The following is a 16,879-nucleotide window of genomic DNA, read 5'->3' as shown; positions in this document are numbered from 1 at the left end:
TCCCAAAACTCAATTTATGTATCCGCACCTGTCTCGTTACAAAGTATTTATTTTTAAAAAAGATAAAAAGACATTTCTCAAAATATTTTCCTGGAGAAATGTCGGACATATTTCATTTTGAAAAATCGTGCCATTTAGGTTGTTTAATTTTCAACAAGACAAGTCTCATAAAATCCTTATAAATCACATCGAGACAGGAGGTATATGTATTTTTTTCCGCTCAGATCGTTCATCAAAACTCCATGGTGTGAAAGATTAAATAATAAAATTGATTTTTTTCACACAGACTTTACGGAGGAAAAAAAGATCAGAAGCGCGCGATATATTCGAATTCGAATGACATGTTTATTCGAATGCTGGTGTTGTTTTTTGATCTTGACATCTTGTTGATTGATTGTGGCCCAGAATTTTTGGAACACTCTTGACGATGGGTCTGTATTTTCACTTTGTCTTTGTTTTTTTTTTTTGTGTAATTCATTGTCAGATGGTGGAATTTTATAATGGATATCCATTAATAGCTTTTTTAACATTGTAACTGATGAAATACGAGGACATTTCAGGATAGATTAATATGAACATGAGTGATAAATTGTTTGGCAAAGTTGACGATAGGCTTTGTGGGTATTATCATGTCATGATTTTGATGGGAACTTTTCTCGTTTAGGAAATCTGTTGAAGTAATTTTAAGACTTTATTAGGTAGGAATATAATTTCGGGCAGTTAGTTTTAAATGGAAGTTAGTTTTAAATGCAATAATTTAGTTTGAAAATATTTTCAAAACATTTTGGATCTACTTTATAAAATTTTGTAGCCTGGGTGGATAAGATACTACAGGGTAAATGATAAGTTTACTTCCTTTTAACTTGAAACCTCCCGTTTTTAATCGACTATTTTTTTAGCATAATTTTTTTTTTAAATAATAGAAAGAAAAGCCGTTTGCGTTTTCTAATAAAAACCCTATGATAGTTTTTTTTTTAATTTATTTTTATCTGAAGAAAAGTGAAGACCCATCTTTTTTACTAGAAAAGGTAGGTATCCGGTCTGCTACAGAATCGAACAACCACAGTGTTTAATCAACAGCTTAAATCGAAATTTCAAAAATATTCAATATCCCCTTTTCGTAATTCGACCTTATGTTTTTCCTTTTTTGAAAAATTTTAATTTTTCTGTAAGAATATTTTTTTTTTTTTTAATGCAGACTTAATTTGAAAAAAGCTTTCACCAGTGGCGTACGTTGAGTCGCCGGGGCCCCGGGGCAAGACTAAATTTTGGGGCCCCTTTGATATTTGGGGGCCCCTTAGATACAAAAAAAAGTACGTATACGCCATACATTTTTTTTTTGTATGGCTTATTTATTTTTAGGTTTATTTTAATGTTTTAATATGTTCGTAATGCACTTTGCTATACTTACTTAAAATGTCTATCATAAATGTAGTAAATACTTGTGCTGGGGGCCCCCAATACTAAAGTATTTAGAGACCCCTAAAATAAAAATTATTTTAGCTTAGAACTGATAGTTCAGCCAAGAATTAATAGGTATTGGGACCTCTGTTCTGAAGTAATATTCGGAATGCCACCAATAACGTAATGTTTTTATTTTGGGCCCTGATGTATTTATGTTGGGGCCCCTGAATTGATATTTAATTTTCCATTTGATTGTTTTGAACCACTGAAGTAATAGCTTTTGAGGATCCTCAAATAATATTTGTCATGCCATCAGAAAATTTGATGAATATTTTTGAACTCCTTAATAATGTAATATTTAGTAATCCATCAACAAGTGTAATTTAATTTAAAAAACAATTTTTTACTTGCGATTTAGGTACTATAGGGAAAGTTTAGGATTCGTAAAAAAAATCGAACTCGAGATAACAATTTTACGTGACATTACGATGATTGAGAATGCCAAAAAAAGTGGGTCCGGCAATTCTGTCTGTCTGTCTGTCTGTAAGAACCTCTAGCTACAGCAATAGACTACTGAAGCGATTTTCTTCAAACTTGGTTGTTAACAGTTTTGGGTAATTCCCTAGAGGAGAAATTGAAGTTTTTTTTTAGGACCAAAACGGTACCTGTCATAAAACGGAAACAGAAAAGTTGATTTATTTCAAAAACGGCTCTAACGATTTTGATTAAAATTTTTCTGCTTACTGTTACAGATAAGAGCCTCCTTTGATAATAAAAAAAATATTTTTTGTACCGTTATTAACGGTACCTGCCATAGAACGGTTTTTTGGATTTATGAATTCCTCAAAAACGACAAAACAGATTTCGACCAAATTTTTAATATTTTTTTTGGGCCCTTAATGTATTGACTTTAAATAATATTTGGTACGCCATGGTATGTCATTAACAAAACTTTTTTCTGCTTTTTTGGGGCCCCTAATGTATTATTTGTGGTTGCAAAGATTATTCAAGTAATATTTTTTGAGGCCCTAAGATAAAATTATAATTCTTCTTTTAAAAAAACAGTTTATTTTTTTTTGGGCCCCTGGGGTAACATTTTTTTTAAATCAATATATATATATTATGTGGCTACCAATGCATTATACATTACACTGAATCACATAATTTGTATCCCTTGTATCTGAAGTAATTCAAATATATTTTAATTTACTTCGTAACTCAATTTATGCTAACAGTTTCCTTCTCTTAGTTTTTTTGAATAAGATTCTTTTGCTAAAATTTTTGGAAAAAAATTTTTTTGTGGATTTTATGGAACTTTGAAATTTTCCGTACAAAATTTTTCTTTTTGAATACCATCTAAACGTATCTATCATCTACAAAAAAAATTAATTTGGTCCAAAATTTTTTTGTAGGGTGGGAAAAGGAAAATTTTGGATGAAAAAATATGGACAAAAGGCGGACAAACGAATTAGACAAGTTTGCTTTAAAAACTTTGAGGTCTCAGTTCTGGTGTCACGGAGCTCCTCTAATTAACGTTACGTATTAGAATGAATGGAGTGAATGGAGCTTAGCCCTCTGTCGGCACACGGGTGCGAATTTGGCAGGACAATAATGAAAAGTGGTCACAGAAAAGTGTCTTTATAAGGGTGAAAATACATTTTTTTGCAATTGTGAATACAGTATTCGAATCCCTCGGAAAATTTTACATCAATTTCATATATGATTCTCCATAAAATACTGAGACGGAAAAAAGTTCTAGCGCCATGAAAAAGTATAAACCAAATTCGCAAAAAAGAGGTTTGCCTACAGAGTGTTAAAAACCACTAGTTTTTAGCTGTGTTTTATTTTCCTCGTGACCCGGATCAGATCATTGTTTTTATTAGCTTTACAATTTACTTTAAAAACACTGTAGTGAAATGACTGATCCTTAACATTCAAAACTTAAATTGATTAGTTTTAAATGCAATCTGTTTAAAAATAGATATCCCAGGCTATTATGTAAGGAAAACATTCCGCTCGGCAATCAATCATTCCCTCATAATATGGATGCATCAAATCCCAACTAAAATTACAAAAGAAATGCATCGTTTAATCTTCGTTATGTGAAATTAAATTTAAATTTCCTTTATAAATTCTTAAATATTGAAAAATGTAGAAGAACATGTGCTCTAGATTTCGCATAGACTATCTCCCGATCTCCGAGACAAGATTTATGTAAACATAAATTTATTTAGATATCATTTTTGTGTAAATATACAAAAATTGCATCTTCTAAGTAAACTTGATGAAAAACTATTTTGTAAATAATTATTCACCTTTTGTGTTTTTATTTTTCTTTTCAAAATAAATAAGTTGAACAGAATTTTTGTTTGACATTGCCCATCAAAACACTTGTTAGAAAGTAAATAAACGTTTATTTTCAAAAGTGATTATTTCAACTAGAAAGAAAATGTTAAAAATATTTAAAATCTAGATGAATTTATTAATGTAACTAATACTTAAAATGGGCAGTGGGAAGAAAAGTGTAGAGTTAAATTTTGAAATACGAAAATCGACAACAAAAAACCAAAAGTTAAAAAAATCACTGAGCTGTTCCCAAAAAAATTGATTTTTTCAAAACCAAAAAACGCTTCTTAATAAAAATTTGTGTTGGAATCGGGTGAGGCGTTCACGAAAAAGTCAGAAATTAGTTAAACGGTTTTATAAAAGATACCTTTAATAAATCAATTTTTATACATTTAAACCAAAAGAAGCTTACAAGTCTTAAGTCCTTGATAAACCTGATGGACATGATGTTGTACTGGTGGCGGTGGCACAGGTATGGCTTGAATCGTTCTATCAGTAAACATATTTATATGTGCTGGTGGACGCTGCTGATGAGTTCTCGATGAATTTGTAGCCATTTTTATTCACAATGAATTGTAAAATTTTAACACTAACTTTTTAACAATTAAATTACTCGTTAAGTTTTTTTTAAACTTAGCAAATACAAGAACCTAAAAATTCAATTAGATCAAGACTTAAAATAAAAATTTTGTCTTATTTCGACCAAGGAACAAAAATTGCTCTAACTTCTAGATTTCGAAAATATTTTTGAAGCACTGAACGTTTCAAAGAACCTTGTTTTTTTTTCGATTTTTCGTCTTAATCCTCCGGCAGTACACGTTACACTGAACACCTAAAATTTAAAATTCTCCCAGACCCACAGAATATTCCTAGACAATAATACGCGTGGCATGTAAATACAATTTTCCAACTGAGAAAATGTCAATATTTCATTCCTATCGTGCGGTCTGGAGAACTATATTGTTTTTGAAATTTATTTTTAGGTTGGGATTGGGATTAGCATCGTCTTTTTTTTTGTTGTTTTTGAAAAAACAACACATAGTGAATGAAAATGATGATAGCCCACTGAAGGTGATATTGCGGTGTTAGCGGAACCATGCCAGAGAGCGCCATAGTTATAATATTTTTAATAAATTTAGGAAGAAGGAACACCGAACACACGCCAACACGAACTACAAGAAACGGTTGCTTTGTGGTTATTCGTATTGAAATTCATAGTTTTTTTCTGTTTTGTTTATAATTGATCAAATTATATAAACAAAAAGATCTAAACAAAAAATTTTAAATAAACCTAAAAAGTTTTTAACATAGTTTTGTGTTGAATATTATGGAATTGTTTGGCTTACTTCCGGGAATCGGAAAAACTTAGGTTAAAGTAAGATTTTACAACTGAGTTATAATAAACCATTTTTTTTTAATTGCTAATTAATTAGGAGTATACAGAAATTTTCCCGACACCTACTGATACATAAATGTAACCAAACATTTTTGGTTAAACGCATAATCTGGAGAATTTTTAAAATATTTTTTAAATAAAAATAATACGAGTTTAATGTTGTTTAAACAGAAATGAAATCTTTTCAATATAGGTAATTGCAAAATACTAAGGCCCATATCACACATAGGGAACCGGGTAAACGTCCCGGATAGCCGGTTGCTAGATACACGTTTTTATGGGCGCCTTCATACGATTAAATTGAAAACGTAAAGAAAAACCGGCTCCCCGGGCCCGCTAGATAGTCGCTGGCTATGTGTGAAATGAGCCTAAGAAGCAAAATTTTTTGAAGGTATTATAGATATCATGTTATAATTTTTTTCGCTGATTTTACATTGTATGTATTTAATCTATGTAAACGTAAAGTGTGCACTAATTTATTAAATCAAAATATAAAAAATGGAAAATTTATTTATTTTATTTTTTTACACATGAATTAAAAATAAAACATGTAAAAAGACAAAAACTATTTCTTACATCATTTTTCTTTTTACATTTATATTTTTTGCGGCTGCGCGATCAGCCGCAAAAAAGCCCCACGTGGGGCATTTCCAGATGCCCCACGTGGGTCATTTTCAAATGCCCCACGTGGGTCATTTTCAAATGCCCCACGTGGGTCATTTTCAAATGCCCCACGTGGGTCATTTTCAGATGCCCCACGTGGGGCATTTTCAGATGCCCCACGCGGGTCATTTTCAGATGCCCCACGTGGGTCATTTTCAAATGCCCCACGTGGGTCATTTTCAGATGCCCCACGTGGGTCATTTTCAGATGCCCCACGTGGGTCATTTTCAGATGCCCCACGTGGGGCATTTTCAGATGCCCCACGCGGGTCATTTTCAGATGCCCCACGTGGGTCATTTTCAAATGCCCCACGTGGGTCATTTTCAGATGCCCCACGTGGGGCATTTTTAGATGCCCCACGTGGGTCATTTTCAGATGCCCCACGTGGGTCATTTTCAAATGCCCCACGTGGGTCATTTTCAGATGCCCCACGTGGGTCATTTTCAGATGCCCCACGTGGGGCATTTTCAGATGCCCCACGTGGGTCATTTTCAAATGCCAGACGTGGGTCATTTTCAGATGCCCCACGTGGGTCATTTTCAAATGCCCCACGTGGGTCATTTTCAAATGCCCCACGTGGGTCATTTTCAAATGCCAGACGTGGGTCATTTTCAGATGCCCCACGTGGGTCATTTTCAAATGCCCCACGTATGTCATTTTCAGATGCCCCACGTGGGGCATTTCCAGATGCCCCACGTGGGGCATTTTCAGATGCCCCACGTGGGTCATTTTCAGATGCCCCACGTGGGTCATTTTCAGATGCCCCACGTGGGTCATTTTCAGATGCCCCACGTGGGTCATTTTCAGATGCCCCACGTGGGTCATTTTCAAATGCCCCACGTGGGTCATTTTCAAATGCCCCACGTGGGTCATTTTCAGATGCCCCACGTGGGGCATTTCCAGATGCCCCACGTGGGGCATTTCCAGATGCCCCACGTGGGTCATTTTCAAATGCCCCACGTGGGTCATTTTCAAATGCCCCACGTGGGTCATTTTCAAATGCCCCACGTGGGTCATTTTCAAATGCCCCACGTGGGTCATTTTCAAATGCCCCACGTGGGTCATTTTCAGATGCCCCACGTGGGTCATTTTCAGATGCCCCACGTGGGTCATTTTCAGATGCCCCACGTGGGTCATTTTCAGATGCCCCACGTGGGGCATTTTCAGATGCCCCACGTGGGTCATTTTCAAATGCCCCACGTGGGTCATTTTCAAATGCCCCACGTGGGTCATTTTCAGATGCCCCACGTGGGGCATTTTCAGATGCCCCACGTGGGTCATTTTCAAATGCCCCACGTGGGGCATCTGAAAATGACCCACGTGGGGCATTTCCAGAAGCCCCACGTGGGTCATTTTCAAATGCCCAACGTGGGTCATTTTCAGATGCCCCTCGTGGGGCATTTTCAGATGCCCCATGTGGGTCATTTTCAAATGCCCCACGTGGGTCATTTTAAAATGCCCCACGTGGGTCATTTTCAGATGCCCCACGTGGGTCATTTTCAGATGCCCCATGTGGGTCATTTTCAAATGCCCCACGTGGGTCATTTTAAAATGCCCCACGTGGGTCATTTTCAGATGCCCCACGTGGGACATTTTCAAATGCCCCACGTGGGTCATTTTCAAATGCCCCACGTGGGGCATTTTCAAATGCCCCACGTGGGGCATTTTCAGATGCCCCACGTGGGTCATTTTCAGATGCCCCACGTGGGGCATTTTCAAATGCCCCACGTGGGTCATTTTCAAATGCCCCACGTGGGTCATTTTCAGATGCCCCACGTGGGGCATTTTCAGATGCCCCACGTATGTCATTTTCAGATGCCCCACGTGGGTCATTTTCAAATGCCCCACGTGGGTCATTTTCAAAAGCCCCACGTGGGTCATTTTCAGATGCCCCACGTGGGTCATTTTCAGATGCCCCAGGTGGGGCTTTTTTAGTTGCCCCACGTGGGTCATTTTCAAATGCCAAACGTGGGTCATTTTAACATGCCCCACGTGGGTCATTTTCAGATGCCCCACGTATGTCATTTTCAGATGCCCCACGTGGGGCATTTTAAGATGCCCAACGTGGGGCATTTTCAGATGCCCCACGTGGGTCATTTTCAAATGCCCCACGTGGGTCATTTTCAAATGCCCCACGTGGGTCATTTTCAAATGCCCCACGTGGGTCATTTTCAAATGCCCCACGTGGGTCATTTTCAGATGCCCCACGTGGGTCATTTTCAAATGCCCCACGTGGGTCATTTTCAGATGCCCAACGTGGGGCATTTTCAGATGCCCCACGTGGGTCATTTTCAAATGCCCCACGTGGGTCATTTTCAAATGCCAGACGTGGGTCATTTTCAAATGCCCCAAGTGGGTCATTTTCAAATGCCCCATGTGGGTTATTTTCAGATGCTCCACGTGGGGCATTTTCAGATGCCCCATGTGGGGCATTTTCAGATGCCCCATGTGGGGCATTTTCAGATGCCCCACGTGGGGCATTTTAAGATGCCCCACGTGGGTCATTTTCAAATGCCCCACGTGGGTCATTTTCAAATGCCCCACGTGGGTCATTTTCAAATGCCCCACGTGGGGCATTTTCAGATGCCCCACGTGGGTCATTTTCAGATGCTCCACGTGGGGCATTTTCAGATGCCCCATGTGGGTCATTTTCAGATGCCCAACGTGGGGCATTTTCAGATGCCCCACGTGGGTCATTTTCAAATGCCAAACGTGGGTCATTTTCAGATGCCCCACGTGGGTCATTTTCAGATGCTCCACGTGGGGCATTTTCAGATGCCCAATGTGGGTCATTTTCAGATGCCCAACGTGGGGCATTTTCAGATGCCCCACGTGGGTCATTTTCAAATGCCAAACGTGGGTCATTTTCAGATGCCCCACGTGGGTCATTTTCAAATGCCCCACGTGGGTCATTTTCAGATGCCCCACGTGGGGCATTTTAAGATGCCCCACGTGGGTCATTTTCAAATGCCCCACGTGGGTCATTTTCAAATGCCCCACGTGGGTCATTTTCAGATGCCCCACGTGGGTCATTTTCAAATGCCCCACGTGGGTCATTTTCAGATGCCCAACGTGGGGCATTTTCAGATGCCCCACGTGGGTCATTTTCAAATGCCCCACGTGGGTCATTTTCAAATGCCAGACGTGGGTCATTTTCAAATGCCCCAAGTGGGTCATTTTCAAATGCCCCATGTGGGTTATTTTCAGATGCTCCACGTGGGGCATTTTCAGATGCCCCATGTGGGGCATTTTCAAATGCCCCACGTGGGTCATTTTCAAATGCCCCACGTGGGTCATTTTCAAATGCCCCACGTGGGTCATTTTCAAATGCCCCATGTATGTCATTTTCAGATGCCCAACGTGGGATATTTTCAGATGCCCCACGTGGGTCATTTTCAAATGCCAAACGTGGGTCATTTTCAGATGCCCCACGTGGGTCATTTTCAAATGCCCCACGTGGGGCATCTGAAAATGACCCACGTGGGGCATCTGAAAATGACCCACGTGGGGCATCTGAAAATGCCCCACGTGGGGCATCTGGAAATGCCCCACGTGGGGCATCTGAAAATGACATACGTGGGGCATCTGAAAATGACCCACGTTTGGCATTTGAAAATGACCCACGTGGGGCATCTGAAAATGCCCCACGTTGGGCATCTGAAAATGACATACATGGGGCATCTGAAAATGACCCACGTGGGTCATTTTCAGATGCCCCACGTGGGTCATTTTCAAATGCCCCACGTATGTCATTTTCAGATGCCCCACGTGGGGCATTTCCAGATGCCCCACGTGGGGCATTTTCAGATGCCCCACGTGGGTCATTTTCAGATGCCCCACGTGGGTCATTTTCAAATGCCCCACGTGGGTCATTTTCAGATGCCCCACGTGGGGCATTTCCAGATGCCCCACGTGGGGCATTTCCAGATGCCCCACGTGGGTCATTTTCAAATGCCCCACGTGGGTCATTTTCAAATGCCCCACGTGGGTCATTTTCAAATGCCCCACGTGGGTCATTTTCAAATGCCCCACGTGGGTCATTTTCAAATGCCCCACGTGGGTCATTTTCAGATGCCCCACGTGGGTCATTTTCAGATGCCCCACGTGGGTCATTTTCAGATGCCCCACGTGGGGCATTTTCAGATGCCCCACGTGGGTCATTTTCAAATGCCCCACGTGGGTCATTTTCAGATGCCCCACGTGGGGCATTTTCAGATGCCCCACGTGGGTCATTTTCAAATGCCCCACGTGGGGCATCTGAAAATGACCCACGTGGGGCATTTCCAGATGCCCCACGTGGGTCATTTTCAAATGCCCAACGTGGGTCATTTTCAGATGCCCCTCGTGGGGCATTTTCAGATGCCCCATGTGGGTCATTTTCAAATGCCCCACGTGGGTCATTTTAAAATGCCCCACGTGGGTCATTTTCAGATGCCCCACGTGGGTCATTTTCAGATGCCCCATGTGGGTCATTTTCAAATGCCCCACGTGGGTCATTTTAAAATGCCCCACGTGGGTCATTTTCAGATGCCCCACGTGGGACATTTTCAAATGCCCCACGTGGGTCATTTTCAAATGCCCCACGTGGGGCATTTTCAAATGCCCCACGTGGGGCATTTTCAGATGCCCCACGTGGGTCATTTTCAGATGCCCCACGTGGGGCATTTTCAAATGCCCCACGTGGGTCATTTTCAAATGCCCCACGTGGGTCATTTTCAGATGCCCCACGTGGGGCATTTTCAGATGCCCCACGTATGTCATTTTCAGATGCCCCACGTGGGTCATTTTCAAATGCCCCACGTGGGTCATTTTCAAAAGCCCCACGTGGGTCATTTTCAGATGCCCCACGTGGGTCATTTTCAGATGCCCCAGGTGGGGCTTTTTTAGTTGCCCCACGTGGGTCATTTTCAAATGCCAAACGTGGGTCATTTTAAAATGCCCCACGTGGGTCATTTTCAGATGCCCCACGTATGTCATTTTCAGATGCCCCACGTGGGGCATTTTAAGATGCCCAACGTGGGGCATTTTCAGATGCCCCACGTGGGTCATTTTCAAATGCCCCACGTGGGTCATTTTCAAATGCCCCACGTGGGTCATTTTCAAATGCCCCACGTGGGTCATTTTCAAATGCCCCACGTGGGTCATTTTCAGATGCCCCACGTGGGTCATTTTCAAATGCCCCACGTGGGTCATTTTCAGATGCCCAACGTGGGGCATTTTCAGATGCCCCACGTGGGTCATTTTCAAATGCCCCACGTGGGTCATTTTCAAATGCCAGACGTGGGTCATTTTCAAATGCCCCAAGTGGGTCATTTTCAAATGCCCCATGTGGGTTATTTTCAGATGCTCCACGTGGGGCATTTTCAGATGCCCCATGTGGGGCATTTTCAGATGCCCCATGTGGGGCATTTTCAGATGCCCCACGTGGGGCATTTTAAGATGCCCCACGTGGGTCATTTTCAAATGCCCCACGTGGGTCATTTTCAAATGCCCCACGTGGGTCATTTTCAAATGCCCCACGTGGGGCATTTTCAGATGCCCCACGTGGGTCATTTTCAGATGCTCCACGTGGGGCATTTTCAGATGCCCCATGTGGGTCATTTTCAGATGCCCAACGTGGGGCATTTTCAGATGCCCCACGTGGGTCATTTTCAAATGCCAAACGTGGGTCATTTTCAGATGCCCCACGTGGGTCATTTTCAGATGCTCCACGTGGGGCATTTTCAGATGCCCCATGTGGGTCATTTTCAGATGCCCAACGTGGGGCATTTTCAGATGCCCCACGTGGGTCATTTTCAAATGCCAAACGTGGGTCATTTTCAGATGCCCCACGTGGGTCATTTTCAAATGCCCCACGTGGGTCATTTTCAGATGCCCCACGTGGGGCATTTTAAGATGCCCCACGTGGGTCATTTTCAAATGCCCCACGTGGGTCATTTTCAAATGCCCCACGTGGGTCATTTTCAGATGCCCCACGTGGGTCATTTTCAAATGCCCCACGTGGGTCATTTTCAGATGCCCAACGTGGGGCATTTTCAGATGCCCCACGTGGGTCATTTTCAAATGCCCCACGTGGGTCATTTTCAAATGCCAGACGTGGGTCATTTTCAAATGCCCCAAGTGGGTCATTTTCAAATGCCCCATGTGGGTTATTTTCAGATGCTCCACGTGGGGCATTTTCAGATGCCCCATGTGGGGCATTTTCAAATGCCCCACGTGGGTCATTTTCAAATGCCCCACGTGGGTCATTTTCAAATGCCCCACGTGGGTCATTTTCAAATGCCCCACGTGGGTCATTTTCAAATGCCCCACGTGGGGCATTTTCAAATGCCCCACGTGGGGCATTTTCAGATGCCCCACGTGGGTCATTTTCAGATGCTCCACGTGGGGCATTTTCAGATGCCCCATGTATGTCATTTTCAGATGCCCAACGTGGGGCATTTTCAGATGCCCCACGTGGGTCATTTTCAAATGCCAAACGTGGGTCATTTTCAGATGCCCCACGTGGGTCATTTTCAGATGCTCCACGTGGGGCATTTTCAGATGCCCCATGTGGGTCATTTTCAGATGCCCAACGTGGGGCATTTTCAGATGCCCCACGTGGGTCATTTTCAAATGCCAAACGTGGGTCATTTTCAGATGCCCCACGTGGGTCATTTTCAGATGCCCCACGTGGGTCATTTTCAGATGCCCCACGTGGGTCATTTTCAAATGCCCCACGTGGGTCATTTTCAAATGCCCCACGTGGGTCATTTTCAAATGCCCCAAGTGGGTCATTTTCAAATGCCCCATGTGGGTTATTTTCAGATGCTCCACGTGGGGCATTTTCAGATGCCCCATGTGGGGCATTTTCAGATGCCCCACGTGGGGCATTTTAAGATGCCCCACGTGGGTCATTTTCAAATGCCCCACGTGGGTCATTTTCAAATGCCCCACGTGGGTCATTTTCAAATGCCCCATGTGGGTCATTTTCAGATGCCCAACGTGGGGCATTTTCAGATGCCCCACGTGGGTCATTTTCAAATGCCAAACGTGGGTCATTTTCAGATGCCCCACGTGGGTCATTTTCAGATGCCCCACGTGGGGCATTTTAAGATGCCCCACGTGGGTCATTTTCAAATGCCCCACGTGGGTCATTTTCAAATGCCCCACGTGGGTCATTTTCAAATGCCCCAAGTGGGTCATTTTCAAATGCCCCATGTGGGTTATTTTCAGATGCTCCACGTGGGGCATTTTCAGATGCCCCATGTGAGGCATTTTCAGATGCCCCATGTGGGGCATTTTCAGATGCCCCACGTGGGGCATTTTAAGATGCCCCACGTGGGTCATTTTCAAATGCCCCACGTGGGTCATTTTCAAATGCCCCACGTGGGTCATTTTCAAATGCCCCACGTGGGGCATTTTCAGATGCCCCACGTGGGTCATTTTCAGATGCTCCACGTGGGGCATTTTCAGATGCCCCACGTGGGTCATTTTCAGATGCCCCACGTGGGGCATTTTAAGATGCCCCACGTGGGTCATTTTCAAATGCCCCACGTGGGTCATTTTCAAATGCCCCACGTGGGTCATTTTCAAATGCCCCAAGTGGGTCATTTTCAAATGCCCCATGTGGGTTATTTTCAGATGCTCCACGTAGGGCATTTTCAGATGCCCCATGTGGGGCATTTTCAGATGCCCCATGTGGGGCATTTTCAGATGCCCCACGTGGGGCATTTTAAGATGCCCCACGTGGGTCATTTTCAAATGCCCCACGTGGGTCATTTTCAAATGCCCCACGTGGGTCATTTTCAAATGCCCCACGTGGGTCATTTTCAAATGCCCCACGTGGGGCATTTTCAGATGCCCCATGTGGGTCATTTTCAGATGCCCAACGTGGGGCATTTTCAGATGCCCCACGTGGGTCATTTTCAAATGCCAAACGTGGGTCATTTTCAGATGCTCCACGTGGGGCATTTTCAGATGCCCCATGTGGGTCATTTTCAGATGCCCAACGTGGGGCATTTTCAGATGCCCCACGTGGGTCATTTTCAAATGCCAAACGTGGGTCATTTTCAGATGCCCCACGTGGGTCATTTTCAGATGCCCCACGTGGGTCATTTTCAGATGCCCCACGTGGGGCATTTTAAGATGCCCCACGTGGGTCATTTTCAAATGCCCCACGTGGGTCATTTTCAAATGCCCCACGTGGGTCATTTTCAAATGCCCAACGTGGGGCATTTTCAGATGCCCCACGTGGGTCATTTTCAAATGCCAAACGTGGGTCATTTTCAGATGCCCCACGTGGGTCATTTTCAGATGCTCCACGTGGGGCATTTTCAGATGCCCCATGTGGGTCATTTTCAGATGCCCAACGTGGGGCATTTTCAGATGCCCCACGTGGGTCATTTTCAAATGCCAAACGTGGGTCATTTTCAGATGCCCCACGTGGGTCATTTTCAAATGCCCCACGTGGGTCATTTTCAAATGCCCCACGTGGGTCATTTTCAAATGCCCCACGTGGGTCATTTTCAAATGCCAGACGTGGGTCATTTTCAGATGCCCCACGTGGGTCATTTTCAAATTCCCCACGTGGGTCATTTTCAAATGCCCCACGTGGGTCATTTTCAGATGCCCCACGTGGGGCATTTCCAGATGCCCCACGTGGGGCATTTTCAGATGCCCCACGTGGGGCATTTTCAAATGACCCACGTGGGTCATTTTCAAATGCCCCACGTGGGTCATTTTCAGATGCCCCACGTGGGTCATTTTCAGATGCCCCACGTGGGTCATTTTCAGATGCCCCACGTGGGTCATTTTCAGATGCCCCACGTGGGTCATTTTCAAATGCCCCACGTGGGTCATTTTCAAATGCCCCACGTGGGTCATTTTCAAATGCCCCACGTGGGTCATTTTCAGATGCCCCACGTGGGGCATTTTCAGATGCCCCACGTGGGGCATTTTCAAATGCCCCACGTGGGTCATTTTCAAATGCCCCACGTGGGTCATTTTCAGATGCCCCACGTGGGTCATTTTCAGATGCCCCACGTGGGGCATTTTCAAATGCCCCACGTGGGGCATTTTCAAATGCCCCACGTGGGTCATTTTCAGATGCCAGACGTGGGTCATTTTCAGATGCCCCACGTGGGTCATTTTCAGATGCCCCACGTGGGTCATTTTCAGATGCCCCACGTGGGGCATTTTCAAATGCCCCACGTGGGTCATTTTCAAATGCCCCACGTGGGTCATTTTCAGATGCCCCACGTGGGGCATTTTCAGATGCCCCACGTGGGTCATTTTCAAATGCCCCACGTGGGTCATTTTCAAATGCCCCACGTTGGTCATTTTCAAATGCCCCATGTGGGTTATTTTCAGATGCTCCACGTGGGGCATTTTCAGATGCCCCATGTGGGGCATTTTCAGATGCCCCATGTGGGGCATTTCCAGATGCCCCACGTGGGGCATTTTCAGATGCCCCACGTGGGTCATTTTCAAATGCCCCACGTGGGTCATTTTCAAATGCCCCACGTGGGTCATTTTCAAATGCCCCACGTGGGGCATTTTCAGATGCCCCACGTGGGGGATTTTCTTATCAGAATCCATTTAAGAATTTTATCTAAAAAGTGCATTGCGTATATCTCGAAATATTAACATTTCAATGCAACCATGTCAAAAAATTTTTTGATAATTTTTTTCTATATGAGCTTTTTTCAAGCCCCATTTTCTCCGCTTTTTTTTAACACAACAAATAAAGGACTTGGCACTACTGTTTTTATCAAGAGAAAGTTAAATCTGGATAATTATCTGGATTTTCAAAAATCTATACAGATTAAGTTGTTGTTGTTTTTAATACGTAAATTGTTTTGATTTCAATTTATCGATGTCGTTTTTTGTGCAAAATCTGTATAGATAAACAAAAAACACACCTAGTTTTTAAATTTTTTTCATTTCGAATGTCAAACCGTTAGGAAAAAAAATTAATTTAAAATTTGAACTGACCCAAATTCCAAAGTTATCTCATGCAGATGCTATTAGACACTTGTTCCAAAGTATAACCTTCAAAAATGCTCTTCTCTGAACTAGTCCCTAAAATTTTGACATTTCGATTATTCAATCGAACATACCTTTTTTAGTTGTTTACTTTCTGAGGTACAGAAATGTGTGATATTAACCAAAGTGATTGTTGTGGAAATGGTTGTGCTAATTGTATTCTTGATTCCAAGCCCTTATCAACCAAACGAGTTGATTTTGTTAACAAAATAAATATCCTTCACACATATCGCAAATATAAACTAATCAAAAGAATTCAACCAAATAACCAACCTCATCTTGTTCAATTAAAATTTGCCATCGCCGATGACAAGAAACAGCTGACGGAATTTATTTTGGATTGCCCTCCAGGCCACCATCTAATGATGCGAGCGCCACTATTAGCTGATGTGGAAAATATTGATAACAAAACTGTTCTACGTCCATATTCACCATTTTGGACGGATATAACAGAATTTGAATTTGAAATAATGGTAAATTTAAAACCAAATGGAAAAATGACAAAATATATCGAAAAATTGAAAGTAAACGATGAAGTTGAATTTCGAGGACCTATCGGGGTTTTTGTGTATGAACCAAGTTTTAAGGTTGAAAAAGCTTTATTTATATTTTGTCAAGGTGTTGCTATTGCACCAACAATTCCAATTATAGAAAATATAATTGAAAATGAAGATGATATATGCAGAATTTACCATTATTCATGCTTTGAAAATATCGATAACATAATTTTTAGACAAAAACTGTTGGAATTTAATAAGTTTTGGAATTTTTCAAGTAAGATTTTTCTATCACATCAGAAATGCACTGAGTGTGGTAATGATTGTAGTGTTGATTGTGATAACTTCAAACGACAGTTAAAATATAAAGAGCAAATAAAATTACAACGTTTAGATAAAGACACTATTTCCACTCTTCTTGAAGAAATTAAAATTGAAACAAAGCAATTTGTGATATGTGGATCGAACAGTTTTCAAAATTTTATAACAGAATATCTTAGAAATTGTAATGTCAATAAAAATTGTTTATATGTTTTGTAATCGGATA

General features: G+C 42.4%; 2 protein-coding genes across 3 annotated transcripts in view; one reads left to right on the top strand and one right to left on the bottom strand.

Annotated features, from left to right (window-relative positions):
- LOC129908853 (band 7 protein AGAP004871-like) overlaps positions 1-16,879 on the bottom strand; it is a 60,729-nt gene that overhangs the window by 10,016 nt on the left and 33,834 nt on the right. The window contains exon 1 of one of the 2 annotated variants that reach the window (XM_055985653.1): positions 4,163-4,563. The exons of the other annotated variant lie outside the window; for it this stretch is intronic. Within the exon in view, the coding sequence (XP_055841628.1) occupies positions 4,163-4,307 (145 nt within the window). The 5' untranslated portion in view covers positions 4,308-4,563. Of the gene's footprint in view, positions 1-4,162; positions 4,564-16,879 lie in introns of those variants that run through there. 2 annotated transcript variants of the gene reach the window in all.
- On the top strand, positions 15,907-16,872 carry LOC129909562 (NADH-cytochrome b5 reductase-like). Its single transcript, XM_055986636.1, has one exon. The coding sequence runs from the start codon at positions 15,943-15,945 to the stop codon at positions 16,870-16,872; it is 930 nt and encodes a 309-aa protein (XP_055842611.1). The 5' UTR covers positions 15,907-15,942.

This window comes from Episyrphus balteatus, chromosome 2 (genome assembly GCF_945859705.1).
Source record: "Episyrphus balteatus chromosome 2, idEpiBalt1.1, whole genome shotgun sequence".
NCBI lineage: Eukaryota > Metazoa > Arthropoda > Insecta > Diptera > Syrphidae > Episyrphus > Episyrphus balteatus.
This window is presented reverse-complemented; position numbering and strand designations above follow the sequence as displayed.